The following is a 17,050-nucleotide window of genomic DNA, read 5'->3' on the forward strand; positions in this document are numbered from 1 at the left end:
TGGCAATTTGCATATACTCCAGAATGTTATGAGGAGTGATCAGATGAATTGCAATTAATTACAAAGTCCCTCTTTGCCATGAAAATGAACTTAATCCAAACATTTCCACTGCATTTCAGCCCTGCCACAAAAGGACCAGCTGACATCATGTCAGTGATTCTCTCGTTAACACAGGTGAGAGTGTTGACGAGGACAAGGCTGGAGATCACTCTGTCATGCTGATTGAGTTAGAATAACAGACTGAAAGTTTTAAAAGGAGGGTGGTGCTTGAAATCATTGTTCTTCCTCTGTTAACCATGGTTACCTGCAAGGAAACACGTGCCATCATCATTGCTTTGCACAAAAAGGGCTTCACAGGCAAGGATATTGCTGCTAGTAAGATTGCACCTAAATCAACCATTTATCGGATCTTCAAGGAGAGAAGTTCAATTGTTGTGAAGAAGGCTTCAGCGCGAACAATGCCTTTTCCAGCATGATGGAGCACCTTGCCATAAGGCAAAAGTGATAACTAATATCTCGGGAAACAAAACATTGACATTTTGGGTCTATGGCCAGGAAACTCCCCAGACCTTAATCCCATTGAGAACTTGTGGTCAATCCTCAAGAGGCGGGTAGACAAACACAAACCCATAAATTCTGACAAACTCCAAGCATTGATTATGCAAGAATGGGCTGCCATTAGTCAGGATGTGGCCCAGAAGTTAATTGACACCATTCCAGGGCGAATTGCAGAGGTCTTGAAAAAGAAGGGTCGACACTGCAAATATTGACTCTTTGCATAAACTTAATGTAATTGTCAATAAAAGCCTTTGACATTTATGGAATGTTTGTAATTATACTTCAGTATACCATAGTAACATCTGACAAAAATATCTAAACACTGAAGCAGCAAACTTTGAAGACCAATACTTGTGTCATTCTCAAAACGTTTGACCACGACTGTAGGCCTAGTTTTAAAATAGATTTTCAAAAAAAATGTGCGATGTAGAGAAATGTTAACCAGAGATGAATGTAAATAGAATGGGGAGAAACTAACATGGAAATAAACTGTATATTCCATCCAGAATATTGTCTGTAGTTTCTCTGCACACACCCAAGACCATAGCCATGCCTAGACATTAGAGCTGTATGGTTTTCTCCATACAAAGCACCCTGATGTTCAAACACTAACACTAGTTATCTGAGAGTTTGTCATTGGCAGAGCCAGGGAGTCTGGTCCTAAATCACTTGTGTGGAAAGGGGTTAAAATTCACCTCTTTCCCAAGGGGAGCTGACTTGAAGTGATTCATGTTGCCATGCTTTTGGTTAAGCACCGAGTCAGATGATAAGCCTTGTCATTAGATCCTTAAATTGGGTACTAGGGTGCCATAGGCAGTTTTGGACCTTGTCTATATTAAAGCTACAAATAGTACTTGCAGAGTGTCTCTCTTACTCATCAGCTAACAGTAACACAGTAATTGTATTTATCTTATTTGTGGACAGGGACTTTGAGACAGGGTCTTAGAAGAGTGACCAGGTGCCTCTGAACAAGTTGGATCAGTCTGTACTGTCGTGATTGTCTTGAGTCACAAATGGACAGCTGCTTGTGGGGTTTTCAAAAATAAAGCCTATAAGGTTGAGCCATTCTGTTGAGGTCACATTGTGTTAGTAGGCCAAATTGTGACCCAAAGAACTATACTGAACAAAAATATAAACGCAACATGTAAAGTGTTGGTTTCATGAGCTGAAATAAAATATCCAGAAATGTTCCATATGCACAAAAAGCTTATTTCTCTCAAATTGTGTGCACAAATTTGTTTACATCCCTGTTAGTGAGCATTTTTCCTGTGCCAAGATAATCCATCCACCTGACAGGTGTGGCATATCAAGAAGCTGATTAAACAGCATGATTATTTCACAGGTGCAACTTGTGCTGGGGACAAAAAAAGGCCACTAAAATGTGCAGTTTTGTCACACAACACAATGCCACAGATGTCTCAAGTTTTGAGGGAGCGTGCAATTGGCATGCTGACTGCAGGAATGTCCACCAGAGCTGTTGCCAGATAATTTAATGTTAATTTCTCTACCATAAGCCAATGTCGTTTTAGAGAATTTGGCAGTATGTCCAACCCCACAACCACAGACCACGCGAGTTCAGGACCTCCACATCCGGCTTCGTCCCCTGCGGGATTGTCTGAGACCAGCCACCCGGACAGCTGATGAAACGAGTATTTCTGTCTGTATTAAAGCCCTTTCTGATTGATCACCCATGGCTGCCCAGTCGGAAAATCCATAGATTAGGGCCTGAAGAATTTATTTCAATTGGCTGATTTCCTTATATGAACTGTAAACTCAGTAAAATTGTTGCGTGTTTATTTTTGTTCAGTATACATAATAGAGCATAGATTACTCGTGTGTGTCACACATCTCTATACATAATCAAAGGATTGCTATTTCAGAGAAAAGTATTCAAAGGTATTTTATTTTAAAAAATGGGAGTCCGTTAAACAGCCTGGCTAACCTTTGTGAAAACTGACAACTTAATTTGCTAGTTACTGCTGTCATCATCCCAACATTTCAAAATATTTATGTAAACACGGCCAAAGCCAGATTCCTTTACTTCATAAATACATTTTAAATCGTCAAAGTCGAATAGTATCCCTAATGGCCTAAACTCACCAAAGGTGATCCTGCAAGATTTATTTTAGAATGCATTATTTTGAATTGTAATGACCCAACCGAAGCCGGGCGGGCAGGTTGGCCGCTTTGACGCCTCGCTCAATTAAAACGTGTCTCTATTTTTGCGTTTTATCGCTGGCGCTGTAGTCACACAAAACAATACAAATGTAATTATTCACATTTATTTTATCTCATTTGACTTGGAAGCGGTAGCTAAGGGTTGAGGCTTTACCATAGGCTACATGCTAAATTAGACCAATTCATCCACTTATGGAAACAACATCGCTATCAGCAAAGATGATTGGAGATATGGACTATCCTGCTAGCATACAGTCAGTGCTCTGCATGTCCGGTCTTTTCCACCCGACTCCCTCTGCCTGCCTGCTTCTGGTGAATTTTTCGCTTAAAGGGTTACTTGAGGATTTTGGCAATGAGGCCCTTTATCTACTTCCCCAGAGTCAGATGAACCAGTGGATACCATTTTTATGTCCCAGTGGATACCATTGTTATGTCTCTGTGTCTAGTATGAAGGAAGTTAAGAGGTAGTTTCGCGAGCCAATGTTAATTAGCCTTAGCGCGATGACTCGAAGTCTATGGGTATCTGCTAGCATGCTAGTAGAAAGAGATATTAGAAATATCACCCTACATTCATCTAAGCCAGGGGTGTCAAACTAATTTTTCCCAGAGGCTGCATTCGGTCTTCAACAAGGTCCTGAGGGCCACACTGAAAATGTATTATACTTAGTTGCTGTCAAAATTTGCAAAAAAATAGTTCTCTATCCATCATTTTTGGCATTTCCGATGCTCCCTGACTGGCTAGCTAGCTTTAATTTCTGTGATTTTCTGTGTGCTGGACACAGTCAAGAAACTCTATTAATGTACATCCATTATAATTTCTACTCAGTTTCGATTAGTTTTGAGTATTTTTTAAAGTATATCGAGTTTGTTTTCCAGCCCCAAAAATATATATTTCTCAAAAATAAAAAACATGTTTGTTTTTTTACTCAAGACCAACTGTGGACCGGATTGGACCCACTCGCAGGCCGGATCCAGCCCGCAGGCCTTATGTTTGACACCCCTGATCTAAGCCATTGTATTTTGGACAGTTAGCATGTGGACAGTTTATTAGTTGCTCAAACACACACGGTGATATTCAATACTATAGCATATTAATAGGTCAGTGACTACCCACTGGGCAAAACACTGGTTGAATCAAAGTTGTTTACACATCATTTCAACAACAAAAATTATATATGATGACATTGAATCAACGTGGAAAACTGATTGGATTTGCAAAAAGTCATCAACGTAAGGGATTTTTTAAAAATTTTAACGTTAATCCAATGACAGGGTGACATTTTTTGTTGATTTCATGTTGAATTCACCTTAGTTGACAACTCAACCAAATGTAAATCAAAACTAGAGTGCTTTATTTTGCAGTTGTCCTGGCTACAGTAGGATTGTTCAACAACACAAACTAGTGCCTGTTGACTTGAGAGGAAAGTAAAACAGGTAAGTGCACATCTCTTTCCATCTTGACAACAAATAAGTCAATAATCTCCATCATTAGATAAAGCCATGGTCTCAGGTCAGTGAGGTCACTCAACAACACATACAGTATAGCCAAGACTGCGCTAACATTATCAGCACTGTTAGGCTTAGAGGATATAGTCAAACTAAGACATATGCAGGGTGGGGCTATGTTACGGGCTTACAGCCTTACTACTTGTGCCAAGAGGAGCTCATTATTTGGCCAGATAGGATCCAGGGACCAGTCCTGATAGGCCGTTCCTCTCCACAGTCCACCAGCCATCCACACCCTGCTCAATGACCACCACCGTCTCCCCTGCAGACATGGACAGCTCATCCGCACTCTAGAGACGGACAAGGACAGGTTAGGTTTAGTTCAAATGTCACAGAAACGTGAATCCACTCATTCTTAGTGTATGCCTAGATGTTGAATGCGGGCATATAGGGTGTCAGAGCATTCTGACCTGAGCCACATAGTCATACAGCGCCTGGTACTCCTCTCTGCTCTCTGAGATGGTTGGCTCATCTCGCAGAAATCCAGGAATGGAGGCGTACACTCCATCTGATGTGTCGGCTAAGGATTACACATGAAGTCATCGAGGCAAGCAGATTAATCAGTTATTGGGTCAAACCACTGGCAGTTTGAAACCTCAGTACCACAACTATTGACTGAACTAAAAGAGTAAGTCCATGTAATGTAGTGTGATGTGATATAGTGTCAGACCCTGCTTAATATTGTGGCAACAGCTACTTTTGCGTCAAGGGACATTTTACCTGAAATCAGGTGGATGTTTTAGATGGAAAACCTGCATGATCAGGTTATGGGCTATTACTGTATGTTTTCACATTATGATTGGAACAAGATCAACACAATGCATTGTTATGAGGGGGCATAGAAAGAGAACATACATTGTTATTTTCTCAGTCTCAAATATGTTTTTACCTGACAAGTAACAATGTAATGACTGTGAAAAAACATTATCTCTCCCTGTCCACAAATGGTTTCTATTGGTACCACACTTATTAATTTACAGTAATTGTAGCAGCATACAAACCAGTAGGTGGGGCTAGTGGCTGTGAACAGTCATTAACGTTGGTTTTAGAGCCAGCCGAAGAGTTGCCTTGCAAAAGGTTTGAAAACCTAAAAGTAATTAAACAGAGTTTACTTTGCTTCACATTGTAAACATGTTGTTTTGATGAGTTAAATGTGCATTCTTGTAGTGCAAAAACAATTCTTAGTATCTCTAACCTCTTCATAACTCCTCCTACAAAGCGGGCACTGCCATTGGTGTCTGTCCAGGGCTCCCTGTCATAGTAGTTCTCAAACACAATGGGATCTGGGGAGAAATCACAGGCATTCAGCAAAGCAAACTCACCCAAGGCCTAAGTAAAGAGTGTATCACAGAGACATGGCTGCACTGCAAAGTGCAAACAAAGGGTGAACATATTATTTCTCAATGTGGCCACATATTTTCATCAATATTTTACTATTTTGACATTTAAAGATGTAATATTGAAATGTTCAGACCTGGAACATATTCATGTACACAAACCATTAAACAGGACTGGTGGTGTAGTGTACCTACCTGGTGGACTTGAGCCAGTGCTTTTCATCTCAACAAAGCAGTTGTTGTCTACCATGATGTCACACAGTTCTAGAGTTTTCCTCACATCCTCATAACACTGAAAGTACATTTTGGGCACGGCTCAAACACATTCAGTTTACTTTCTTCATTCATCATTACTAATCAGCCTTACTGAGTAGTCTTATAGCTACTATATGATACAGTTGAGACACATTCTATATTTGTCTTATATACTGGTATACATGGTACCATGCTTTAAAATGCTGACTAATGCTACTGATATTGTGGATTACAGTATGGCTTGGTAAGACAAAAACTTGACCAACCTCATCATCTTTGACACATTGCATTGAAAATTGGTTACAGTGGACCCAGATGGCATTCCTTAGGATGTTGATACGATCTCCCTCCTGCTGCTGAAAGACCTGCAGGGGATAACCCCTTTTTACAACAATCTGTAGACCATCAGCTGGTCTGACAGCTAATATTTACGTAATTTAAGAAAAGTTTGTCAGATCATACTGTACAATCCAACTTGCATTCATTGCAATGACATCAGAATATGCCTCAATGTACCTCACATGTGCTCTCATGTGTGGTTTCCCATTCTTGGCGAATCTTGTCTAGCTGTTCGATGTTTGACATGTATTGTTTTTCTGAGGACAAAGAAGCAAAGGTGGTATTCAGATAATACACAGTTATTGACTCCTGTGCTGGAATAATTGTTGAAGATTCATTGGATCCTCTGTCACAGTGGAGGCACAATATACACTAAGTGTAAAAAACATTAAGAACACCTGTTCTTTCTATGACATAGACTGACCAGGTAAATCCAGGTGAAAGCTATGACTCCTTATTGATGTCACTTGTTAAATCCACTTCAATCAGTGTAGATGAAGGGGAAGAGACAGGTTAAAGAAGGATTTTTAAGCCTTGAGACAATTGAGACATGGATTGTGTATGTGTGTCATTCAGAGGGTGAATGGGCAAGACACAATATTTAAGTGCCTTTGAATGGGGTATGGAAGTAGGTGTCAGTCGCACCGGTTTGTGTCAAGAACTGCAACGCTGCTGGGTTTTTCACGCTCAACAGTTTCTTGTGTGTATCAAAAATGGTCCACCACCCAAAGGACATCCAGCCAACTTGACACAACAGTGGGACGCATTGGAGTCAACATGGGCCAGCATCCCTGGGGAAGGTGTTCTTAATGTTTTGTACACTCAGTGTATATGGCCTTTAGAAATATAATCTGCAAATTGGAAGCAAATTCTAAGATTACTTGATGAATTTTTTTTTTTTTACAACAGTTCATTTCTGTTAAACCTCAGCATTATGGTGATGAAAGGGAGACAAAAACAAACTGTCAAATCATGCTATGGTTTTTCAACAATCTTGATTTCAAGTCATGGACTATTTGGAGTACAACGACAGGAAAAGATAGGAGCTCAGTAGCCTAGTATCGCTTACCTGCCTCTCCTGCTGCCTCCCTGCACTGCTTAGACTTGTTGAGCATCTGCAAACAAACAGGGATGTTACTGTCACTGACAGGAAACGAATGCATAAATGTCAGTACTAAAGAGTACAGAAATGATCTCCCAATTACATCATTAGAAATAATGTAGTTCTTTTTTCAAGATAAACCGCCTCTACCCTCTGTCTACTGGCGAATGTACAATCACTGGAGAACAAACTAGACGAGCTCCGTTCGATACTATTCTATCAACGGGACCTGAAGAACAGTAATATCCTATGCTTCACGGAGTCATGGCTCAAGAGTCATAAACTCAAGGGTGGGGGTGTGTCTCTTTGTTAATAACAGCTTGTACGCAATCTCTAATTTTAAGGAAGTCTCAAGGTTCTGCTCGCCTGAGTTAGAATACCTCATGATAAGCTGTAGACCATACTATTTACCAAGAGAGTTTTTATCTATATTTCTCATAGCTGTCTATATACCACCACAAACCGATGCTGGCACTAAGACTTAACGAGCTATACAGGGCCATAAGCCAACAAGAAAATGCTCAGCCAGAGGCAGCGCTCCTAGTGGCTGGTGATTTTAATGCAGGAAAACTGAAATCTGTTTTACCTCATTTCTACCAGCTTGTCACCTGTGCAACTAGAGGGGGAAAAAACTCCACACACAGAGGTGCATACAAAGCTCACCTTCGCCCTCCATTTGGCAAATCTGACCATAACTCTATATTCCTGATTCCTGCTTACAAGCAAAAACTCAAACAGGAAGTACCAGTGACACACTCAATTAGGAAGTGGTCTGATGAAGCGGATGCTAAGCTACAGGACTGTTTTGCTAGCACAGACTGGAATATGTTCCGGGATTCATCCGATGGCATTGAGGAGTTTACCACATCAGTCACCGGCTTCAATAATAAGTGCATCGACGACGTCATCCCCACAGTGACCGTGCGTACATATCCCAACCAGAAGCCATGGATTACAGGCAGCATCCACACTGAGCTAAAGGCTAGAACTGCCGCTTTCAAGGAGCGGGACACTAACCTGGATGCTTATAAGAAATCCCGTTACGCCCTCTGACGAACCATCAACAGGCATAGCGTCAAAACAGGACTAAGATCAAATCCTAGTACACCGGCTCAGGCACTAGTCGGATGTGGCAGGGCTTGCAAACTATCATGGATTACAAAGGGAAACCCAGCTAACGGCTGCCCAGTGACATGAGCCTACCAGATGAGCTAAATGCCTTCTATGCTCGCTTCGAGGCAAGCAACACTGAACCATGCATGAGCCAGACGGATTACCAGGACGCGTGCTCAGAGAATGCGCAGACCAGCTGGCAAGTGTCTTCACTGACATTTTGAACCTCCCCCTGACCCAGTCTGTAATACCTACAGTACATGTTTCAAGCAGACCACCATAGTCCCTGTGCCCAAGAACGCCAAAGTAACCTGTCTAAATGACTATCGCCCCGTAGCACTCACATCTGTAGCCATGAAATGCTTTGAAAGGCTGGTCATGGCTCACATCAACCCCTCCTGTACTCATAGTTCACCCACGACTGTGTGGCCGCACACGCTCCAACACCATCATTAAGTTTGCTGACGACACTACCGTGATAGGCCTGATCACCGACGACGAGGATACAGCCTATAGGGAGGAAGTCAGAGATCTGGCAGTGTGGTGCCAGGACAACAACCTCTCCCTCAACGTCAGTAAGACAAAGGAGCTGATTTTGGACTACAGGAAACGGAGGGCCGAGCACGTCCCCATTCATATCGACGGGGCTGCAGTGGAGCGGGTCGCAAGCTTCAAGTTCCTCGGTGTCCACATCACTAAGGATCTATCATGGTCCAAACACACCAACACAGTTGTGAAGAGGGCACCACAACGCCTCTTCCCCGTCAGGAGGCTGAAAAGATTTTGGCATGGGCCCACAGACTCTCAAAAGGTTCTACAGCTGCACCATCGAGAGCATCTCGACTGCCTGAATCACCGCGTGGTATGGCAACATACGCTGCTGCTAATGTCTAATATCTATCCTGTTGCCTAGTCACTTTACCTCTACACTGAGTACACAAAACATTAGGAACATCTGCTCTTTCCATGACATAGACTGACCAGGTGAATCCAGGGGAAAGCTATGATCCCTTATAGATGTCACTTTTTAAATCCACTTCAATCATGTAGATGAAGGGGAGGAGACAGGTTAAAGAAGGATTTTTAAGCCTGGAGACAATTGAGACATGGATTGTGTACGTGTGCCATTCAGAGGGTGAATGGGCAAGACAAAATATTTAAGTGCCTTTGAATGGGGTATGGTAGTTAGTAGGTACCATGCCCTGACAAATTTAGGCTGTTTTGAGGGCAAAAGCGATGGGTGCAACTCAATATTAGGAAGGTGTTCCTAATGTTTGGTATACTCAGTGTATGTAAAGTACATAGCTACCTCAATTACCTCATACCCCTGCACATCAAATCAGTACTGGTACTCCCTGTATATTGCCATGTTATTTGTCTTTAACTGCATTGTTGGAAAAGGACCCGTAAGTAAGCATTTCATGGTTAGTCTACACCTGTTGTCTACGAAGCATGTGACAAATAACATTTGATTTGAAATGGTAAAACAGTAAACAGAAAGAACAGAATTTCTATTTCATCACTCAGTTGAAGGGGATGGTTGCAGGAATCCCCATGAACATGCCCCACACAGCAACAGTGCAGAATGTGTGTTAAAATTCACTCTATGATGAAAGTCAAACCATTCACTGCAATATACATCCTCTGTTATTATTCCTACAATTCAAAACATATAGCCTACAGACTGACCTACAACTAGTGTATGTTACATTTTACACAAATACTCAGAGGGAGCACTATGTTACGATTTCATACAATTTAATGGTCTATTTCTAAGCCTTGTTCCCATTGTCAGTTAAGTAGATGTGTTGTCCAGTGTGGATGGGAAGAGTTTAGTGATTTACCCTTTCAGCCTGCTTGGGTGTGGTGGTGGCTGCACTGCTCAACCTCTCAGCAGCTTGCTCTGCCTCATCCGCCTCTCTGCACCTTTGGTCATAGGACCTTTTAGACTGGAAAAGGACACACAGAAAGGGAACTTGTTATCAGGTTTACAATACTACACAATGTACTTACCTCTAGGGCTGTTGCGAAGACCGTATTACCGCCACAGCGGCGGCCATGAGTAATGAAGGCAGTCAAATTCCACGTGACCGTTTAGTCACGGTAATTTGGGTTATCCAAGCTCTGATGCTGCTGATGGTCATTAGTAGCCTACCAAACTTGCTAACTGCCTGGTACTCAGCACTCTATTGTCCCTCTAATCACTCTGACATCAATGCAAATGTTATCGAAAATGTATTCATTTTTTAAATAAATTTGCAAACATTTATAAAAACCTGTTTTCGCTTTGTGATTATGGGGTATTGTGTGTAGATTGCTTTTTTAAATGTTTTCATCCATTTTAGGTTAAGGCTGTAACTTAACAAAATGTGGAAAAAGTCAAGGGGTCTGAATAATTTCCGAAGGCACTGTAAGCAGCGCGTGAGTTTCAAGTTTGGGGAAGATAATTTTCACCATAAAAATGCACCTTTATACAGTGAGGGAAAAAAGTATTTGATCCCCTGCTGATTTTGTATGTTTGCCCACTGACAAAGAAATGATCAGTCTATAATTTTAATGGTAGGTTTATTTGAACAGTGAGAGACAGAATAACAACAAAAAAATCCAGAAGAACGCATGTCAAAAATGTTATAAATTGATTTGCATTTTAATGAGGGAAATAAGTATTTGACCCCCTCTCAATCAGAAAGATTTCTGGCTCCCAGGTGTCTTTTATACAGGTAACGAGCTGAGATTAGGAGCACACTCTTGAAGGGAGTGCTCCTAATCTCAGTTTGTTACCTGTATAAAAGACACCTGTCCACAGAAGCAATCAATCAATCAGATTCCAAACTCTCCACCATGGCCAAGACCAAAGAGCTCTCCAAGGATGTCAGGGACAAGATTGTAGACCTACAGGGCTGGAATGGGCTACAAGACCATCGCCAAGCAGCTTGGTGAGAAGGTGAGAACAGTTGGTGCGATTATTCGCAAATTCCCTCGGCCTGGGGCTCCATGCAAGATCTCACCTCGTGGAGTTGCAATGATCATGAGAACGGTGAGGAATCAGCCCAGAACTACACGGGAGGATCTTGTCAATGATCTCAAGGCAGCTGGGACCATAGTCACCAAGAAAACAATTGGTAACACACTACGCTGTGAAGGACTGAAATCCTGCAGCGCCCGCAAAGTCCCCCTGCTTAAGAAAGCACATATACAGGCCCATCTGAAGTTTGCCAATGAACATCTGAATGATTCAGAGGAGAACTGGGTGAAAGTGTTGTGGTCAGATGAAACCAAAATCGAGCTCTTTGGCATCAACTCAACTCGCCGTGTTTGGAGGAGGAGGAATGCTGCCTATGACCCCAAGAACACCATCCCCACCGTCAAACATGGAGGTGGAAACATTATGCTTTGGGGGTGTTTTTCTGCTAAGGGGACAGGACAACTTCACCGCATCAAAGGGACGATGGACGGCACCATGTACCGTCAAATCTTGGGTGAGAACCTCCTTCCCTCAGCCAGGGCATTGCAAATGGGTCGTAGATGGGTATTCCAGCATGACAATGACCCAAAACACACTGCCAAGGCAACAAAGGAGTGGCTCAAGAAGAAGCACATTAAGGTCCTGGAGTGGCCTGGCCAGTCTCCAGACCTTAATCCCATAGAAAATATGTGGAGGGAGCTGAAGGTTCGAGTTGCCAAACGTCAGCCTCGAAACCTTACTGACTTGGAGAAGATCTGCAAAGAGGAGTGGGACAAACTCCCTCCTGAGATGTGTGCAAACCTGGTGGCCAACTACAAGAAAAACGTCTGACCTCTGTGATTGCCAACAAGGGTTTTGCCACCAAGTACTAAGTCATGTTTTGCAGAGGGGTCAAATACTTATTTCCCTAATTAAAATGCAAATCAATTTATAACATTTTTTACATGCGTTTTTCTGGATTTTTTTGTTGTTATTCTGTCTCTCACTGTTCAAATAAACCTACCATTACAATTATAGACTGATCATGTCTTTGTCAGTGGGAAAACGTACAAAATCAGCAGGGGATCAAATACTTTTTTCCCTCACTGTAATAAAAGCATTACATGCATAATCGCATTTGCGGTCACTTTTGATAATGGTGTTTTCCTGCTAATGGAACATTCATGCTTATAGCCTACTGCCGTGTGCGCATTGCTGCGCTTATCTTCTGAAAAAAAAAGACTAATAGTTTATCAACATTTTAATCTAAACGTTCTGATCTGTTGCATCAGCCACATTGCGTTTTCTTTATGCTAATGGTTGTATTAATTTGGGATCTATCGCATCCCACAATTGTCCCAGACTATGTTTGGAATATTTATTTCTCACACAGAATAGAATAGGTCAACTTTTGTACTATGGGGGATTGTAGATTGACATAGGCTAGGGCTTTTGCTGTTCGTTAGGCCTACTCATCCTGTTGGCTGACGAAAAGTAAATGTGGACAGTTCTTCCAATATCTTCAATATGCACCTCGGAATTGGATAAGGACGCGCGCAGTTGCGTCCCGGATGTGTCTGTCTTCACTTGTAGCCTGTGAGAAATACCCGATCACGTGATGGAGAGCCATGTGAGTGAGAGGTGCAGCACTCTGGGCCAAGGGCACAACGGCCACAGGCCGCAAAAGGCATGGATTTTTTTAGGGTGCATTACGGCCACACAAAGGGAATGCTGCTGTGAAATTTGAGGCATTATCAAGTGCTTGTCAAATTGTGAATGAGAGACTGATGAATTGTGCACAGCCTGCACAAAAAACAAAGCAGAGCTCATGCCTTTCAAGCAACTTTTTTCAAATCATCATTAGTCGCATCATGCAGCCTTACAATGTATAAAAAATCTAAACATATAGTCCAACGTTTGTAGAACAACAAAAATTACATTAATAACGCTAAATTAAGCATATATGATTACCTATTTCTTTGTTAACCGCTCAACAAAGAATAGCCGCATGTGGCACTCAAATCGTTTGGAGAAAATATCCTTTCTATTTTATTCAGCTTTGTTAAATTGTTTTCTTCATATGATAAAATAATATCAAATAATGCCACGGAATTCTAAGCAAATCTTGTCTGCTAAATGAACTAGTGTAGCCCACAACCATTTGGCATAGCCAGATCAGGACCTAACATAAGGACAACTCAGAGTATGCTATTCTACATTTTCTACATATCATGCTTCTTTAGACCTGTCTAAAATAAATAATGGATTTATTGTGAAGGTGTAGGCTATATTACATGGATTTATAATAGTTTTTAAAATGTAGATGTTCCAAAGGTCTGCATTGGTGGCTTGTAGGCTATGTGTGGAAGCCAGGAGATGCTAAATGTGTTTATGTTAATTAACGGGCAATTACCATGAGACCAACAGTTATTGGCTTGACAATCACCGGCTGACGAAATTTCATGACTGCCACAGCCCTACTTGCCTCCAATTATTACATCAAGACAGCTATTATTATTTGACACTTTACATGAAGCTGCTGCCAGATAAGGAACAGAAAGTGCAATCAAGTGCGAGAGATTCATGTGCAAGCAGGGAGACTAAAATAAAACAAATAGAGCAGGATTTCCTGAGCTGATAGTTGCGTTTCAGAGGCACCACCTCAGCTTGCCACGGAATGGCCCTCTTTGTTTCCCTTTCTATCTGTATGCTCTTGGTGGTGCAACCTATTAGTCGTGTGCATAAGAAATTCCTTACCGGTATATAATTTGGGCTGATAGAAAAACAAAAGGACCTTTGAAAGTAAAGCTAAAATAATCCTGACACATTGAGTTACTTTGAGACATGTGAAGGTCTCAAAGCCCAGGCATCAAGCCCTACCTACAACTATACGGAATAGGGTTTCACGTCACACAAATGAGCATACAGATAAAGAAATTAAGAAGCTTTTTGGTAGGAACTGTGCTCACCTCCATTGTTTTCTTGTATAAAGACACCTTCATCTTCTGAACCTTGTCCATGACGCCTTCAAACTGAGACAGAGAGAAACATGCTGTGACTGATACACATATAGCTGATCAATTACACATCAATAGTGGATTGATCTCATCTAACCACTGATACTCTTTCTGTCCTTTAACAGCAATGCAAATCAGCAAAAACATTTGAAATCAAAGTATATGATTTAATAGTACAACATACTCTATGTAGATATTCACCACAATGCACTAACAATAGATTGTCTTTAGACCTTGTGTAGGTGAATGCTATTTATAGCATTAATGTGGGTGAATGCTATACATTTCAAACCAAAACCTTTTTTCTCTGCTCTTTCTGTCGCTCCCTGAACTGTTCCATCCTCTTGACTTCTTCCTTTAACATCCCAGAGAGCTGTATGTGTAGGTTCCCAATGTTCTCAATTTCTACAAAACATGAGGTAACATATTACAAATCTGGGATGAAGTAGTGCTGCTTACAGGTGTTTCAACTGCATAGCTACAAGTGGACGATTAAAATTATGTTCTACTTACGGACTTTGAGTTGGTCAAGGGATGCTCTCAAAGAGCTGTGAAAAGAATATAACTGTGACAAAGTGCAAATACATTTATTTTACATAATACATTATAACACACACCACTCTCTCTACCAAAACGTAAGGCATTTAGTTTCCATGAATTCTGAGAGCAGAGTCACTCACCTGATCTCACAGAGACCCCCTGCCTTGCGTGCAATCGTCACCAACTCCTTGCCATATCTCTCTTCTGCGGATGCCCTATCCAATGGAAACACAATATTTCTTAACTTATAATTGTGACATAATATAACTTCATACACAATGTAGGAACAGTTTGGCTGCCACCAATTACCTCATCTTCAAGAGCTCCTCCATGTCTTTGCACATCCGTCGACCCTCACAGAGTCTCTGGATGAGAGCCTCATATCCCACATTACTGATGAAATCCACTCCCTACAACCATACAGAATCATAGCATTATCTTAACAACTTCAAAGAAAAGAAAATGCTAAGTTTTAATACAAAGGTCCAAAGAAAGTCATTTTCAAAAAATAGATGCAAATATTCATCTTTCAGCCACAGCAGCTATTGACACTTTTACTTTTACAGCTTTATGGTGTTCGGCAAAACAAAATGCTTTCATGGATGCCGTGTACATAATAGTATGGAATGCCAGTGCAGGTGAAAGTTATAAGTTAAATGACATATATCACATACTGTAGTAGGCCTTCAGTGGAGATGTTGCTGGGCCCACACTGTATCACTCATACCTTGCAGTACATACCACCCAGTTTTCACAGGAAAACAGCCATAAACAGTAGCTTGGTCATAAAAATCACTTAGTTAGCAGCAACAGAAATTATTCGACTGTCAACTGCCTCATGTATCAACATCAAACCATTGACTGTCGTCTGTTAGCTGAACTTGGGCTTATACATGATTGTGTACTATGTGAAGTAAAACATGTATAAATAAATGTACAATACAGAATGCCAAATACTGGTATTTGTATTGCACAATTATTATACAATATCAAACATAATTCAATGGCAAACTATTTCATACAAAGTAATAAGAAAACATGCACAATATGTAAATTTTTATTTGCAAAGGTTAGAAGGGGATTATTGCACCGAGCCTCCTATGCAAATCAACCCAGAAGCTGTCTGTAGTTTTGTAGATTACAGTTCTGACAATGCATCACAGTCAGAAGATCAAATACAGAAAGAGACAAGAGCCTGGCCTGTTTTACAGGAAGCTCAGCATAGAGGTACTGGCACTCAGAAAATAGCAATCCAGACAAGATAATAAGTTACAACAATGTTGTGAGGGCCTAGTTATTTAGATAGTACATTTCTTCATCATAGCATATTAAATAAAGTTTGTATGTTTAGAAAAATAATGAAATTGGCTGTAAGGCCATAGAACAAACACATTTGTAAAGATGACAATCTGAGAGCCAATGAAAGATACTAAGTTTAATTTAGTAAAGGGCTGCCTCTGAGGCAGGGGTACTGCCTCAGGTGTTGTCACCACAATAACAGTTTGGATTATGCAGTAAATAATTTAGCTGTATCTGCTGATAGCCTCTGTGCAGTGCATTTCAAAAAAATTACCTAAACCTTATCTTATCCATATAGATTGAGCATCAAAGTGGTTAGTCAAGACGTTAATATGAACTCACCCAAAACGCATCTTTGAATTGTAAAGCCATCTCAGCAGTAGATCAAATGTGATATCCTCTGTGCGGGCATTCAGTAAAGAAAGCACTTTGAGGCTGGGTCAAAGCCAGTGAAAATTATAATGCCACACACAGGAAACACTCAGTCAGTACCCAGGGCTTGAAGTTCACTAGTTTGACTCAAATGAGGAAGAGCTTCAGTGTGATGTCAGCTAACACAGACAGCCTGCATCCAAGATAACATTGAAGTTGGTTGTCATTTGATAGATGAATACCCTAAAAACATCTAAATATGTATTCTATAGGAAAATGATCATACAATCAACCCATTCAGAAATGTTACATGTAAATCAATAAGACCTTTCTTGAACATAATTAACAGAAATAATATATATACAGTACCGTTCAAAAGTTTTAGAACACCTACTCATTCAAGGGTTTGTCTTTATTTTTACTATTTTCTACATTGTAGAATAATAGTGAAGACATCAAAACTATGAAATAACACATATGGAATCATGTA

General features: G+C 40.9%; 1 protein-coding gene across 2 annotated transcripts; it reads right to left on the minus strand.

Moving 5' to 3' along the window:
• Positions 1-3,764: 3,764 nt before the first annotated feature.
• LOC121576609 (proline-serine-threonine phosphatase-interacting protein 1) lies at positions 3,765-16,985 on the minus strand. 2 transcript variants are annotated; one of them, XM_041889872.2, is made up of 15 exons: positions 16,531-16,985; positions 15,199-15,299; positions 15,030-15,104; positions 14,863-14,897; positions 14,648-14,754; positions 14,302-14,364; positions 10,233-10,337; positions 7,243-7,288; positions 6,351-6,430; positions 6,101-6,199; positions 5,775-5,871; positions 5,438-5,525; positions 5,244-5,329; positions 4,653-4,762; positions 3,765-4,532 (listed from the first exon to the last, which is right to left on the minus strand). In XM_041889872.2, the coding sequence occupies exons 1-15, from the start codon at positions 16,558-16,560 to the stop codon at positions 4,404-4,406; spliced, it is 1,251 nt and encodes a 416-aa protein (XP_041745806.1). In that variant the 5' UTR covers positions 16,561-16,985; the 3' UTR covers positions 3,765-4,403. The 2 variants fall into 2 exon arrangements, with proteins under 2 accessions (XP_041745806.1, XP_041745807.1); XM_041889873.2 differs by having other exon boundaries at positions 15,564-16,985.
• Between the last annotated feature and the right edge of the window lie 65 nt (positions 16,986-17,050).

The sequence above is a fragment of the Coregonus clupeaformis genome, chromosome 11, assembly GCF_020615455.1.
Source record: "Coregonus clupeaformis isolate EN_2021a chromosome 11, ASM2061545v1, whole genome shotgun sequence".
In the NCBI taxonomy this organism is placed as follows: Eukaryota; Metazoa; Chordata; class Actinopteri; order Salmoniformes; family Salmonidae; genus Coregonus; species Coregonus clupeaformis.